The sequence below is a fragment of the Aquarana catesbeiana genome, linkage group LG01 (genome assembly GCF_042186555.1).
Source record: "Aquarana catesbeiana isolate 2022-GZ linkage group LG01, ASM4218655v1, whole genome shotgun sequence".
NCBI classification, from domain to species: Eukaryota; Metazoa; Chordata; class Amphibia; order Anura; family Ranidae; genus Aquarana; species Aquarana catesbeiana.
The window spans coordinates 91,935,594-91,948,207 of NC_133324.1; the positions used below are offsets into that span (position 1 = coordinate 91,935,594).

The 12,614-nt window shown below is 40.9% G+C and overlaps 1 protein-coding gene across 2 annotated transcripts in view; it reads right to left on the reverse strand.

The window, feature by feature from the left end:
* Positions 1 to 2,347: 2,347 nt before the first annotated feature.
* The window catches only part of PRKAA1 (protein kinase AMP-activated catalytic subunit alpha 1), a 67,647-nt gene continuing 57,380 nt past the window's right edge, over positions 2,348 to 12,614 (reverse strand). For both annotated transcript variants that reach the window (XM_073621692.1, XM_073621700.1), the window contains exons 8-9: positions 11,532 to 11,658; positions 2,348 to 5,568 (exon numbers count right to left, since the gene is read on the reverse strand). In XM_073621692.1, coding sequence (XP_073477793.1) covers positions 5,321 to 5,568; positions 11,532 to 11,658 — 375 coding nt within the window. In that variant the 3' untranslated portion in view covers positions 2,348 to 5,320. The remainder of the gene's footprint in view (positions 5,569 to 11,531; positions 11,659 to 12,614) is intronic.

The following is a 12,614-nucleotide window of genomic DNA, read 5'->3' on the forward strand; positions in this document are numbered from 1 at the left end:
AGAAGTGTTCTTTTCTGGAGATTCTAGTGGCTAGTGTAGCTTTACAAAAAACAGCCTCATCTGAGGCAGCACTGGTAAGTATTTTTTTTACATTTACAGTCCACTTAAATATGCAACTAGAGACCAACTACTCTGGTCACTGACTGGAGCCTGGCACACTATTAAGCTCACCTTGGTGATTGGAAACATTGCTGTGCAGTGGTGAAGTCCGGGCATAAAACCCCAAGGAATTGTTCAGCCTTTGCAGGCTAGGATCACTGGGGCACTCCATAACAGGTGAACTGAATTTCAGGTACCAACTATTACAGAAGTAACAGCTTGGCACACCAAGCAGTGATGTTTTATGCTGTCGTTTGTCAAACGTGAACCAGAGTTTGTATTTTATAATAAACCTATTGCATATTTGAATCCATCTTAAATCTCTCATCTACTTTTTTATATCATAAGTTAAATGTTTTGCTGCTTAAAAACCCCTGGGGAAAGCAGAGCTACAGTTTAGCTCCACCCCAGCAGATTGTTTCTTCCGTTTCAAAATAAACCCACAACACAATTGGTCAGACTCTGAAAATTCCCTGAAAATGGGGAAAAGAACAGAATCACACCTGAAGATCCATTGGGTTGACCAAAAGCTTGTTTTTAGCTTTGGTATCATAACCAACACAGGCTCATTAAATATAGCTAAAAAAATAAGAAGAAAAGAAAAAACCAAAAGTATGCAGAGTGCCATTCACCACCATTAATCTGAAAGCACCTTGACTGACCTAGCTGAAATCTGATCATTCTAGTTGGTGTACTTTGCACATCAAATGTAATCACCCAGGAGATTTTTATTCCCTTGATAATTTAAAGTGGTTGTAAACCTTTACACATACCTAGTGAAGTGAACAGCCACAAGGGTTTTAGAGATAAAAACAAATCCACCTATAAGTTGTACCTGTTTATATGCAGTATTCCATATTCTACATCTGTTCAATGCGCAGAATTTATAAAGCTTGTCTAAGCATTCAGGGGAAAGAAAAAAAAATGGTGGAGAGCGAGGCGAACTCTGACATGGGGGGGGACGACAACCCCTGCACACAGAAACAGAGCTGAGGCTATCACAGGCTGTGTGCAGAGACCACTCCTCTGGTCTTCTTGGTGTCAGGAAAACTTGTCAGAATTCATGCTGAGAAGAACAAAGCAGCAGACAGGAATGAAGTAATATATATATATATATATATATATATATATATATATATATATATATATATATATATATATATATATATATATATATATATATATATATATATAAAAAAAATATACACACACACTAATGAAGTGACTGCAAAGCTAGCCATAGACCACTTGAATTATGGCCAATTTTTGCTGACTCTGCAAAAAACTCAAACCACAGGTGCCCCTGCAAGCATCACCTGGCTTGACAAAAGGCAAATTTATTAAAAAAAAAAAGCCAAGTTGAAAAATTACCAGCTGAACAGTGACTGCTTCAGATGCAGCCATTGTTGGTGTATTAAAACAGCTGCCAATGTTAGAATACAAGAGCCAAAAGTGGGGCCTCCCTTTGTCTAGGTTGTTAATGTGGATGGGGCAATGGACTGATATTTTGCCTGTTCAGCCTACCCCCAAGCAGGAGATACATTTCAAACTACTGAATGATTAAAATCTCCTGGGTAATTTAGCTGGGATGTACCGTATATTGTGCACCAATTAAAGTTATAACCAATAATCAGATTTTACTTAAATGAAGCCATCTCTGTATAAAGCCAGCTATACTCTGGATGCTTACTGCCATCATGGCTACCAATGCATTGTCATTTACCAATACATGGCTCTTTGCATGAAAGGACATTTACACACTAACCATATTCTAAGTTGTAAATGCTTATTTAATTTGCAGACCTTTAATTATGTTATAGTAACAGCAAAAAAAAAAAAAAAAAAAAAAGTAAACGCACAATGTGAAAAAAAATTTGCTCTGTGCGAAACATCTCTGCTGTACCCTCTGAGACAAACATACATAAGAGGTGCAGCAGACAGTATGTCCTAAGTTTCCATCCTCTGGTAATGGTAGAACAAGCGTATTTAGTACATAACGACACCTTTACATGAGCTTCCCACATTCCTTTTCCTACTGTTGAACAAAAACCTGACCAGGTTACATGTGGATAAAAGCCCCCTGCTCAAGCCTGTGCTCTTGCATACCCTGCTCATTAAAAGACTTGCTCCAACATGTAGCCGACACATGAACTAGAACTTTAATGCAGTCATTCCCCGCACTAGGAGTTTAAGGTAATACAGGCATTCATTGATATGTTTTAAAATTAAAACTTTAAAATTGTATTAAAAAAAAAAAAAAAAATTAAAAAAAATAGCAAGTGAATGCCAGTTGAGCACTTGAAGGAAAAAGCCTGTTTTTTTTTTACTATTACCAAGAATAAAAAAATCAGTGTTTATTTATCCAGCCAGGTAACATTCTACATGTATCCAATGTTTAAAATCAATTTAACAAAAATGTTCAACTGTTATATATAAAAAGAAAAACAAAAAACATTTATTACATTTGTACAAATTACCGTCCCTCATTAAACTTGCATTATATAAACCAACCTAACCATAATTAAAAGGGAATTTTCAGGGTTATTTCTAAACAGCTGGCAGTCTCATTGCTCTTGATATAAAGATGGTCTTGTGCAGCAAAGAGAGGGGGGCCCATTCAAGGTTTACACTGAAGGGGAAGGAACCCAAGTCATGGTAAACATATGTTGGTTGGGCTGCCCTAAGTGAGAACACAGAATTAAAGAGGTCAGATGAGCATGGAGTGCAATTAAATGTCTTACAAAATCTCCCTCTAGCCTCAATTCCAGCCCAGTCATAAATCCACCCAAAGCATCATAAATGACTGCAAAAGCCGAGATACTAAATTTCACCATTAGGTGGCTCTGGAGAACAAGTCTGAAAATGTGCTGTCCATATTCCATTTGAGCTTAGCAATAGGATCTAGATAGACAAATGCAATGGCATGAACAACCAAATTGTATTTCCTGTGCACACCATGATCAGGTGGTCTGGATTTGGGTGAGTTAAATTAAAATGTGCTTCAGTCTCCTGCTCTGTATCACCCAAAACCAGTAATCTAAATCTAAATGGGGATTTGCCCAGTCATCTTGCAGCAGAGATCTAGAGCTCTTGTGATCAACGAGCCCTCTTTCAGGGAGTGGCCATGTTTGAATATGCAGAGATTGGTGAGAATTTACTTTCTGGTGCCCTCACTGTGTGAAGTCTCCAGACCTCAGATCTGTGCTGCCAACGTCATCCCTGTCCTATAGGCAAGAAAGCGTCAGCCGACATGACTGGCAGGCCAAGACTTCTCAGAGCCAAGCCAAGTGTACTAAAAACCATGCTTCCAACATAAGCAATACAAAATAAAAAAAATAAAAAATGGATGCAGTCACTGCCAATAATAGTTTAACAATTCCAGCTGCCTGGCTATCATGCCAACCCTCCTATGTCAAATACCCTGAACCACTAAATCCTGGCACATATGTAGATCAGGCATTCTACTGATCAGAATGCTGGCTCCTGATTGATACTGAAGCCAGGTTATCAGTATAACTGCCAGGAAACTAGTATTTTAGCCACAGTTTGCCCACAGCAACCTCAGTCTCAAGATAGCTTTACTTTGAAATGTAAACCATCTTTCAGTATACTTGGCATCGCAGTACACTGTAAGACCACTTTCTTAAGCGAATCTTTGAATCTGTTCCCAGGTTTCTTATCTGGTGATCCTGCCAGTGACAGCACTTCCTGTTGCAGGATGAACACACCAAGCCGCTGCCTCAATTAGCAACAGCGTTGTCAGCCCGACATGCATGCTCATTTAGTTGGCCTATAGGCTGCCAAACACGGCCTGCACGCATATGGCAGGCCAACAATGCTGCTTGCAATTGAAAGGCGGTGGCTCAGCACTGTCAGCCTGTAATGAGTCCATTACTGGCAGGACCTCCAGGTAAGAAACTATGCAACACCTTCACCAATTATTGCATGCCTAAAAATTGTATACAGTTAGGCATGAAGCCAGGCATACTTAAAGTATAAACTACTCTGAATGATTATTTAAAGTGTATAAGGCAGGCCTGAGGCCAAACATGCATTAAGTGGAAGTTTGCCCTAGAATTACTCTGAACATTAAACAGCCATGTAACACGTACCTTGATAAATGCCATAGCACTTTGACTTCTACCCGCTTTCTGGTTGCCCCACAATTAGCACTGGAAACTGCTGGCCATTTAACAATGACAATGTAACACGTGGCGTTGCTCAGACCCCTCATGCTACCTACATCTTATGATTGAAAACCTGACTGGGAAACATTCTCCATTACTTGATGCTGCACCTACAACCACAGCTGTCCACTGTCAGTCTACCGTGTGTGTGCGCGCGCGTGTGTGTGTTTTGGGAACGTTCCCTATTTAAATAGCATGCAGCAACAGCCCTAAGGAAAGGGGGAGGAGTTATCCTTTGCGCCGAAACGCATTGGCTTTGACATACTTATCAATACCCTTCATCCCACCTTCAGATCTGCATTCTTTTGGACACCGTGTTTTTCTTCCTACTTTTCCAAGTTCTGCTGCTGTCAATAACAGATATCATGAGGGGGCTGAGTAACACCATTAATTACATGAAGTCACTAATAGCTGGCAGTTTCCAAAGCCAATTACTAGACAACCAGAGAGCAAACAGAAATCGCACATGGTGCTATATATTTGTCAAGGTGTGTGTTATAAGGCTGTTTATTTCTGCAGAGTAATATTAGGGTGAAAGTAATATTAGGGAGAAAGTTCCCTTTAAAATAGATTTAGGGTTTACATACACTATACCTCCCTATCAAGAGCAGAGACTGTCCAAAGATATTTAAAATAAAAAACGAAAATCCCCATTAAAAGTAAAATCCTATGAAAAAAAACACAAAATAAAAATCAAGCGCATGTGGTGTCTCAGGAATAAGCGACACAGCCCAGTGTTCAATAAAATGTGCAATAAAAAGTCAAACCTTGGTAAAAAAAAAAAAAAAAAAAAAAAAAGAAAATTATATACATAAAATTTTATAGCTTTGTTGACATTTCTATATGTTAAAAATAACACACAATAAGCTTTACTGTTTTAGACCGAGCGACTACGTCAGATCCATGTGCAAATTGCATTTGTGATGTTGCTTTCAGCTCTTTGTGTACTAGGACTGGATTAAGACTGGAAGCATTTTGGCTACAGGTTACTGCATGCTTATTGCTCGGAATGATATCTGGTAAAAGGCCTCAGCCTATCGCGCTAGGATTTTGATTAAATTTGCACACATTTCAAAGAACTCTATAGTATGGCTTCCTGGTCGAGGGACCAGGTCAGTGTTGGAGGAGTCTGCAGAGGAGGTCAGTGAAGAAGGGACAGAGCCATTGGACGATTTTGCTGGGGCTTCGGCATCAGAGTCACTTTTCTGAGGCGGACGGTTACTGCCAACAGACCCCGACCGTCTTGGTGTGGTATTTTCAGATTTGACATCGCTAACCTCATCTGTTGAAAAATAAAACACACATTATCAACATTATACATGCAAATGAAGATCAGCTTGTTTGTGAGGCAAGCATCCAAAGTAAATCTGTCACTTTTCCTATTTAGAGACAGGTCCTCTTGAAATCTAACCCTCTTTACTACATTAACCTCTAGTTTGTCCAAGCCATAGGTAATTTCCCTAAGGCAGTCATGCTCAACCAGGGTTCTGTGGAACCCTAGAACAGCATCTCTCAACCTTTCAGTCATGGCACCCTCCAAAATTATGGACAGTCTTGAGGCACCCCATTCTAAAACAAAAACTATTCTGATAGTTTTACAAAATTGTAGTATCAATACAAAGACACCCACATTAGAGGCAATTTTTCCAAAGCAAATACACTTTTGCAAATTGGTACTGACTAGTATTCCAAGGTTTCTCTTCTCCCTCAGCTTTTCTCCAACACTCAGCTAATTAGACCTCAAAGATGAAAGGAGGGCCAAACAAGGATGATATGCAGGCAAATGACATCCTCCTTATCAACTGATGTCAGTAGTTGGGAGGTGGCAGCTAGAAGGTTGTAATGGTGTACAATGAAAACCTGTGGCTTTGTGCAACTAAAAAGGCAAGTTTCATCCAACTGCTGGCTTGTGTACAATTTTGGGGCATTTTGCCAAGGCACCCCTGAAGAAACCTCAAGGCACACTGGTTGAAAAAGGCTGCCCTAGGACCCCCCCAGAGGTTGTTGGGGGATCCTGGAGCTGTGACTGATTGACCTCCAATTATGTGGAGCTTGAAAAATTTCAGGTCAAGTGCCATTTGGCAGAGCCAAGTGTATAATACTACATATCTTTTTAGCTGGCCGTGAGGGTGGCATTTTGATCACCACTGAAAGTGGGGAATCTCTCAACCAGCAATGTTAAAGGGCATTCTTCCCACTGATCCCAAATACTGACAGAGGTTCCCCAAGATCTGAAAATTTGAAAAGGTCCTCAATTATATTATACAGGATTTACATAGTGCCAATGCAGTTCAATACAGAAGGAATAGGCAGGCCCTACTCAGTTTACATGGTGGGCAGATGGTACAAAAGGTAATCACTGCCGGAAATGATCTGAAGGCGGTCACTTGGGTATAGTTCTTAGGTGGAGGCTTCCCTGAATTAGTTTAAGGATCAGGGTAGGAGCTGACTGGCCATAGTAGGACAGGGAGTTCCAGAGGATGGGAGAGTCTGGGAAGAGAGTATGGGAGGTGGTGACAAGGGAGCTAGAAATGAGGTCTTGGGAGGAGCGGAGGACAAACTGGCGATATCTGCAAACTAGGTTGGTGATGTAGCAGGGGGAGGGGGATGCTGGATGATTTGGTAAAATCGAGAAGCACAAAGAATACGGGGGTGTTTGAGAGAACCCACCACTTTGTCCTGAGTGGGCAAAAGGAAAGATTCACCAACACCTGAATACCTCCCAGTATCAGAAAACAGTGACCTATGTGTGTCCCCAGCACTATTATAAAGTCAGCTAACAAAGGGAAAAGTTCAGTGAGGTATAGTCATACAAAATTAACCACAACTGTTCATATTTCTACACTGCACGGCAAATGTAACCAAGGTTCATTCTTTTTATGTTGGGGCCCATCATATATACACACACCATCTGTTTCTAGCCCAACATTCTTTATCCTAGTAAACAGGTCATGTTTTACCCCCAGTACAGGTTCAACATAGAGCCCCCTCCCATCCAGAGGTCTTCCTTTCTCCCTATCCCCACCACACACGTTACATGCAGAGTACTGCCCAGACATTACACATGTGTCCATGTGTCAATGTCTCCTCCTCCCCCCCCCCCCCCAAAACATTGTTCAATAAGGCCTAACAGTCTGGAGGTGCAGCACTCTGGATGATACTATTGAGCAGCAGTCTCCGTCCTGCAAATACTCTCTGCAGAAGGAAAGCATGATAGGAACTGTGGCCGTTCATGGGCATGCTGGTATGGCTCCAGTGACAGGCTGTAGGTCTGGTAGGTTTCCAGATACAGAGAATGAGATACTAACATTGCTCTGTTTCTTCTAGAATGGTAGCTTTGTTGCTCTGGTAACGGCACAGATTATGGGTCTGATAAAACTGCCATGATTCAGTCTCAAATCATTTTAATTTGAACTCCAGGCAAACCTTATATTACACAAAGTGTGCATGGGTAAGCAAAGCATGTTTTTACATGTCCAAGAGTTTCCTACAAAGAATTCCCTCATATCAAGTGTCTTTTCTTCCAACTTGCTGCCTACCCTAAAGTCAAATTAAACAGCTTTGTCCCCTTTGTGACCACACCAGTTGTATTTACCCCAAAAGCAAACATACAGAAGCTTACAGGTCTTCGATGTAATGGTTGCATTTGTTTTTTTTTTGTTTTTTTTGTTTTTTTAAGTGGGGTACACACACTAAGGAAAATCAGGTCTGGTTTTGTATTGACAGTTTAATATTTACATGAATTTTTTACTATGTATGCGACGGTTTCACAATAAATCTGAGGATTTTACTCTGTGCGATATATGGAAAAGGAACCTCAGTAAAATCCTCAGATTTATTGTGAAACAGCCGCATACATAGTAAAAAATTTATTTAAATATTAAAAACTGTCATTATGACATAACTGGACATCACAACATCAGCCCTGTTTGATAGACTGCTGCTGTTTTCACAATAAATCTGAGGATTTTACTCTGAGGAGTCTCTTCCATATACCGCACATTGCACAATTTTGGCCCCAGAATCACTAATCGGAGGTAGTAATCCACCATAGAGGGAGCTACCGGAGGATATCGTACTGGGATTGGTCCCCATGAATGACCTACAAGCACAGTAGACTCCTCTTGCTATAAGGCAAGGGAGTCCAGCATATCTGGTGAGTGCGGATCTTTACAGCCCCCATGATGTGGATGCAGTGACACTGAACACCATAGCACTGTTTTGAAAGGGAAGGACTTTTGCACAGCTATCACTATATGCACTTTAAATTGTCTAAAAAGAAAAACAAAAAACCCCATATACTTATCTGATGAAATTATTCACATTGGACTTTCGTTCATACAGCCATCCATATATGCACTTTATATTCACTGTTGCATTATTCATTTGTCATATACCATATCTACTCGAGTATAAGCCAACTTTGGGGTCTCGAGTGAGGGTCTCGAGCGATTAGATAAGGTATACCATATCTACTCGAGTATAGGGCTGGGAGATTTCCTTTAAAAAAAAAAAAATTCGATTCAGTTTTTTTTTGGACACCGCGCTGGTCCTGAGGAGGGTCTAGTCTGCAGCGTCCAGCCTCACCTAAAAACTCCTGCCCACAGCTCCTCAGGACCTGCACGGTGAAAAAAAAAAAAAAAAATCTAAAAAAACTGTTGTACTTGCTTAGAAGTGTGAGCCACGTTTGGCTTCCATTTTAGTGTATCCAAATCCACTAGTACATCTAACACCCTCCTCTCCGCCGCTGTCCAAAGGTATCCCCATTGCTTCTTCATCCAGTGTGGGGGCACTAGTACAGGTCGTGTTACTGGCCAGATCACCAGGTGAAAACAGAGGGAAGAAAAAAATATTGATCTAGTCACCACATCTAATGATTGGTAAACTGCAATATTTTTTGGGTCTAATACCGCTTTAGGTTTGAACATGAAACATCCAACGCCACCATCCACCTGAATCACAGGTTCTTCTCTCGGCAGCCTTGATTTTTTTTTTTCTTCAAGTCAGTGCAGCTCTGCGTGACTCCACCAGCACAGCTACATCATCCATTCACAGAACCGTTTACAGGATCTGTGAATGAAAGACTACAAGTCCCATCTGTCACCACAGCAAAAGGGGCTCTAAGTGAAGCACAAGGGTGGTGGTGTCAAAAAACAGTCAGTTGTAGTCCATTGTTCAGTTCCTCTGCTGAAGCCTGTGCTTTGCACCTGGAATGCAATTCAAATATTTAATGTGGAAGTTTGCTTTTTTTTGGGTTTAGATTTTTAATGAAGAGGCATGGTACGTCCTTCTGCATTGAAGTTACTAAACTGCCTGTACTGTGCAGCTCCAGTGTAAGAACTTTGGCAATGCTGGGATGACAGAATTCCCACGCACATACGAGGAAGTACCGTCATCTCAGCCTGCCCAAAAGAAATGGCTGGGGATCCATAGCCAGAAGCTGCCAGGCTGAGGATGTCAGTGGCTGGCAAGGAGCTCTGGGACACCACTGCACTTTAACCCCTTTGCACCTAAGGGTAACAAATATTAATGCCCAAGCACAATTTTTGCAACTTGAACATGTTACTATAACCGTACATATAAACTACTTTGTGCATCCAGGTGGATTAAACCTTGTTTTCTTCAGGGGGGAAAAGAAAGCCTGTGTTTTTTAAATTTAATTTTTTATTTGGTGGTATATGGTAGTCGATATCTCCTGATTTTCTCTTCAAAGGAAAACTGGCCCAAAATAGTAAAAATAAAAAAATTTTACAATTAGTTGTATATTTTCTACTGCAAAAGCCTTCCAGCAAGCCACCACCCAAAATAAGTTTGTTGACGATTGAAGCGATACCACTTACTTAGGTGTATGTTTGTACCTATAGTACAGCCCAGAAACAATAGTGCACATTTTTATAGGCTTAGTTTTCTCTGGTAGCAGAGATAGAATGTGTCTTAATCCTCTATTCAGGGGAAAAAAAAAAAATGGGGACGGCTTCAGTGTGACTGATCAGTATGATAGCCAATTAGAGGCTATTACAGCGATCAGGTGAGTTTCAGGTCCCGATCGTTAATGCAGGGCCCTGGGCTCTTGGTGAGATCCCGGTCTCTGTGCTGGAAGCGTGCTGTGCAGTCCCAGCACAAAGACATATGCAAATATATGGCCCCACGGAAAAAAGCCCAGTCCCATTAGGTCCGCACATTTGAGTACACTCAGCACCAAGGAGTTAAACGTACTCTTTTCACCAAATTAATGTGGTTCAAATTACTACATATCTACAAAAAGGTGAACCATGCCTTTAAGTCCTTGAGAGATATAATTGAGTGATGTGGTGCGCTGTGCATTACACACAGACCACTTTACACTGGTTGTGTTCTTTACCGGTTTCAGCTTTACACAGATTCTGGGTTATTTAGGGATCAGTAGAGATTACTTATGAAGTAACATAGCTAAACTATTTCCAGCGTTTTAAACCTGGTCTTGTTTGGCTCTAGATTGTGTGGAGGTATTCTGCCATCACTCACCCTAAACTTTTTAATGCAAAAGTTGGCTATAGGTCCTGGGAGTGGGTGGCACTACTCCCATAATAGATTTAGTATCCTCTTTACCATTAACCCTGAAGTTATGCAGCAGGCCCCTTAAAGCGGTTGTAAAGACATATTTTAATGCATCAAGATAAAAAGCCCTGTATGCAGGCCCACCACACACACACTTACCTGAGTCCTATCGCTATGTACACAAGTCCCTCGGCCGTCTGGGACTCACTCCTGATTGGATCCCACTGCTGTCAGTCAGCTAATCAGGAGAGAAAGGGGGCAGGGCCAAACCACTGCTCCGTGTCTGAATGGATACACAAAGCTGTGGCTTGGCTGCCCCATAGCAAACTGCTTGCTGTGGGGGCACTTGAAGGGGAGGGGCCAGGGGCAGCAAAGAGGGACCAGAGAAAAGGATCCAGGCTGCTCTGTGCAAAACCAACTGTACAGAGCAAGTATAACAGGTTATATAAAAATAAAAACTTTACAATCACTTTAAGTATCCACATGCTACCTGCACAGTACTGTCTGCCTTTCCAGTTTCCTCCCCACAGCCCTTAAAAGCCTGGACCTTTGTTTAAGGGGCAAATCTGCACATGCCCCTCTGATAACCAAAATGCAGAAGTGCTTGAGTAACCTATAACTGACTGTCAGAATGTCATTAACAATATTGCTTTAAGAAGGTAAAACAGTAAAATCTCTGCATGGTGGTACAGTAGTAGTATTACATACCATCTATGCTGCGGAAGTCCAGCAAGTATGTTCGGCTGTCCACTTGGTATAGCTGCAGGCTCATTTTTGTATACATACTGGTCACTGGATTTTTTCTCCTAACACGGAGGTAGTATGGATTCACAATCTGCAAATTTGAAGCAACCTTGATGAATGCAGCATGGGATATACATGTTCACACTAACATCGCTTACAGTTGTGTAAGAGGAGGATGTGTAAAGGGCAACTAAAATTATGGTCAAACGATAAAAAAATAAATAAACAAACATACAGCGCTAAGTGAACCTGATCAATAAATGTGATCCACCTATTGTGGATGGTCAGTAGTGTACTGTGCTCAATACAATCTGATCCTCAGTAAAGTGCAAGTGTGCAAAAACTCTACATGGATTCCCAATCATAAACAGCAAATAAAGAGATATAAATAGGAATAACCGATGCGATAATAAAAACAACGTGCTTATAAACAATAAATGATGGATAGTCCAATCTATAGTGAATATAAACAAAATAGTCCAAGGTATGTGAATAAAGGTGAGATGCTAAAGACCGAAGCTATTCACTTTGATCCACCTATGTGCATGCAACAAATCGCTCCTTGTGCGACCCTTCACCAGATGTGCCCTTACCTTAAGGCTGAATAAAACACATGCGACAGTGGTTAATCCTCTGGGGTATTACTCTCATTTGTTCCTCCTTCCTTTGGTATATATCTTGGGCAACTGATTCCACCATGTAATACTCCTTCCTGATAGTCAGAGCCCTCCTCTCACATTACCCACATGCAAAGTAGAAACTGGCAATAGTGCTTTATCCTTTTAAAAATGTATTAACTGATCATGCGCTAAATACATTTAACACATGATCGTTTTATACAGTTTATAAGCACATTGTTTTATTATTGCATCGATAATTCCTATTTATATCACTTCATCTATTTGCTGTTTATGTTTGGGAATCCATGTGGAGTTTGAGCACTTTACTGAAGATCAGGAGATTGTACACTACTGAGCATCCACAATAGGAGGGTCACACATAAAATCAATTATGTTCACTTAGCACTGAACTTATTTGGTTTTCGCT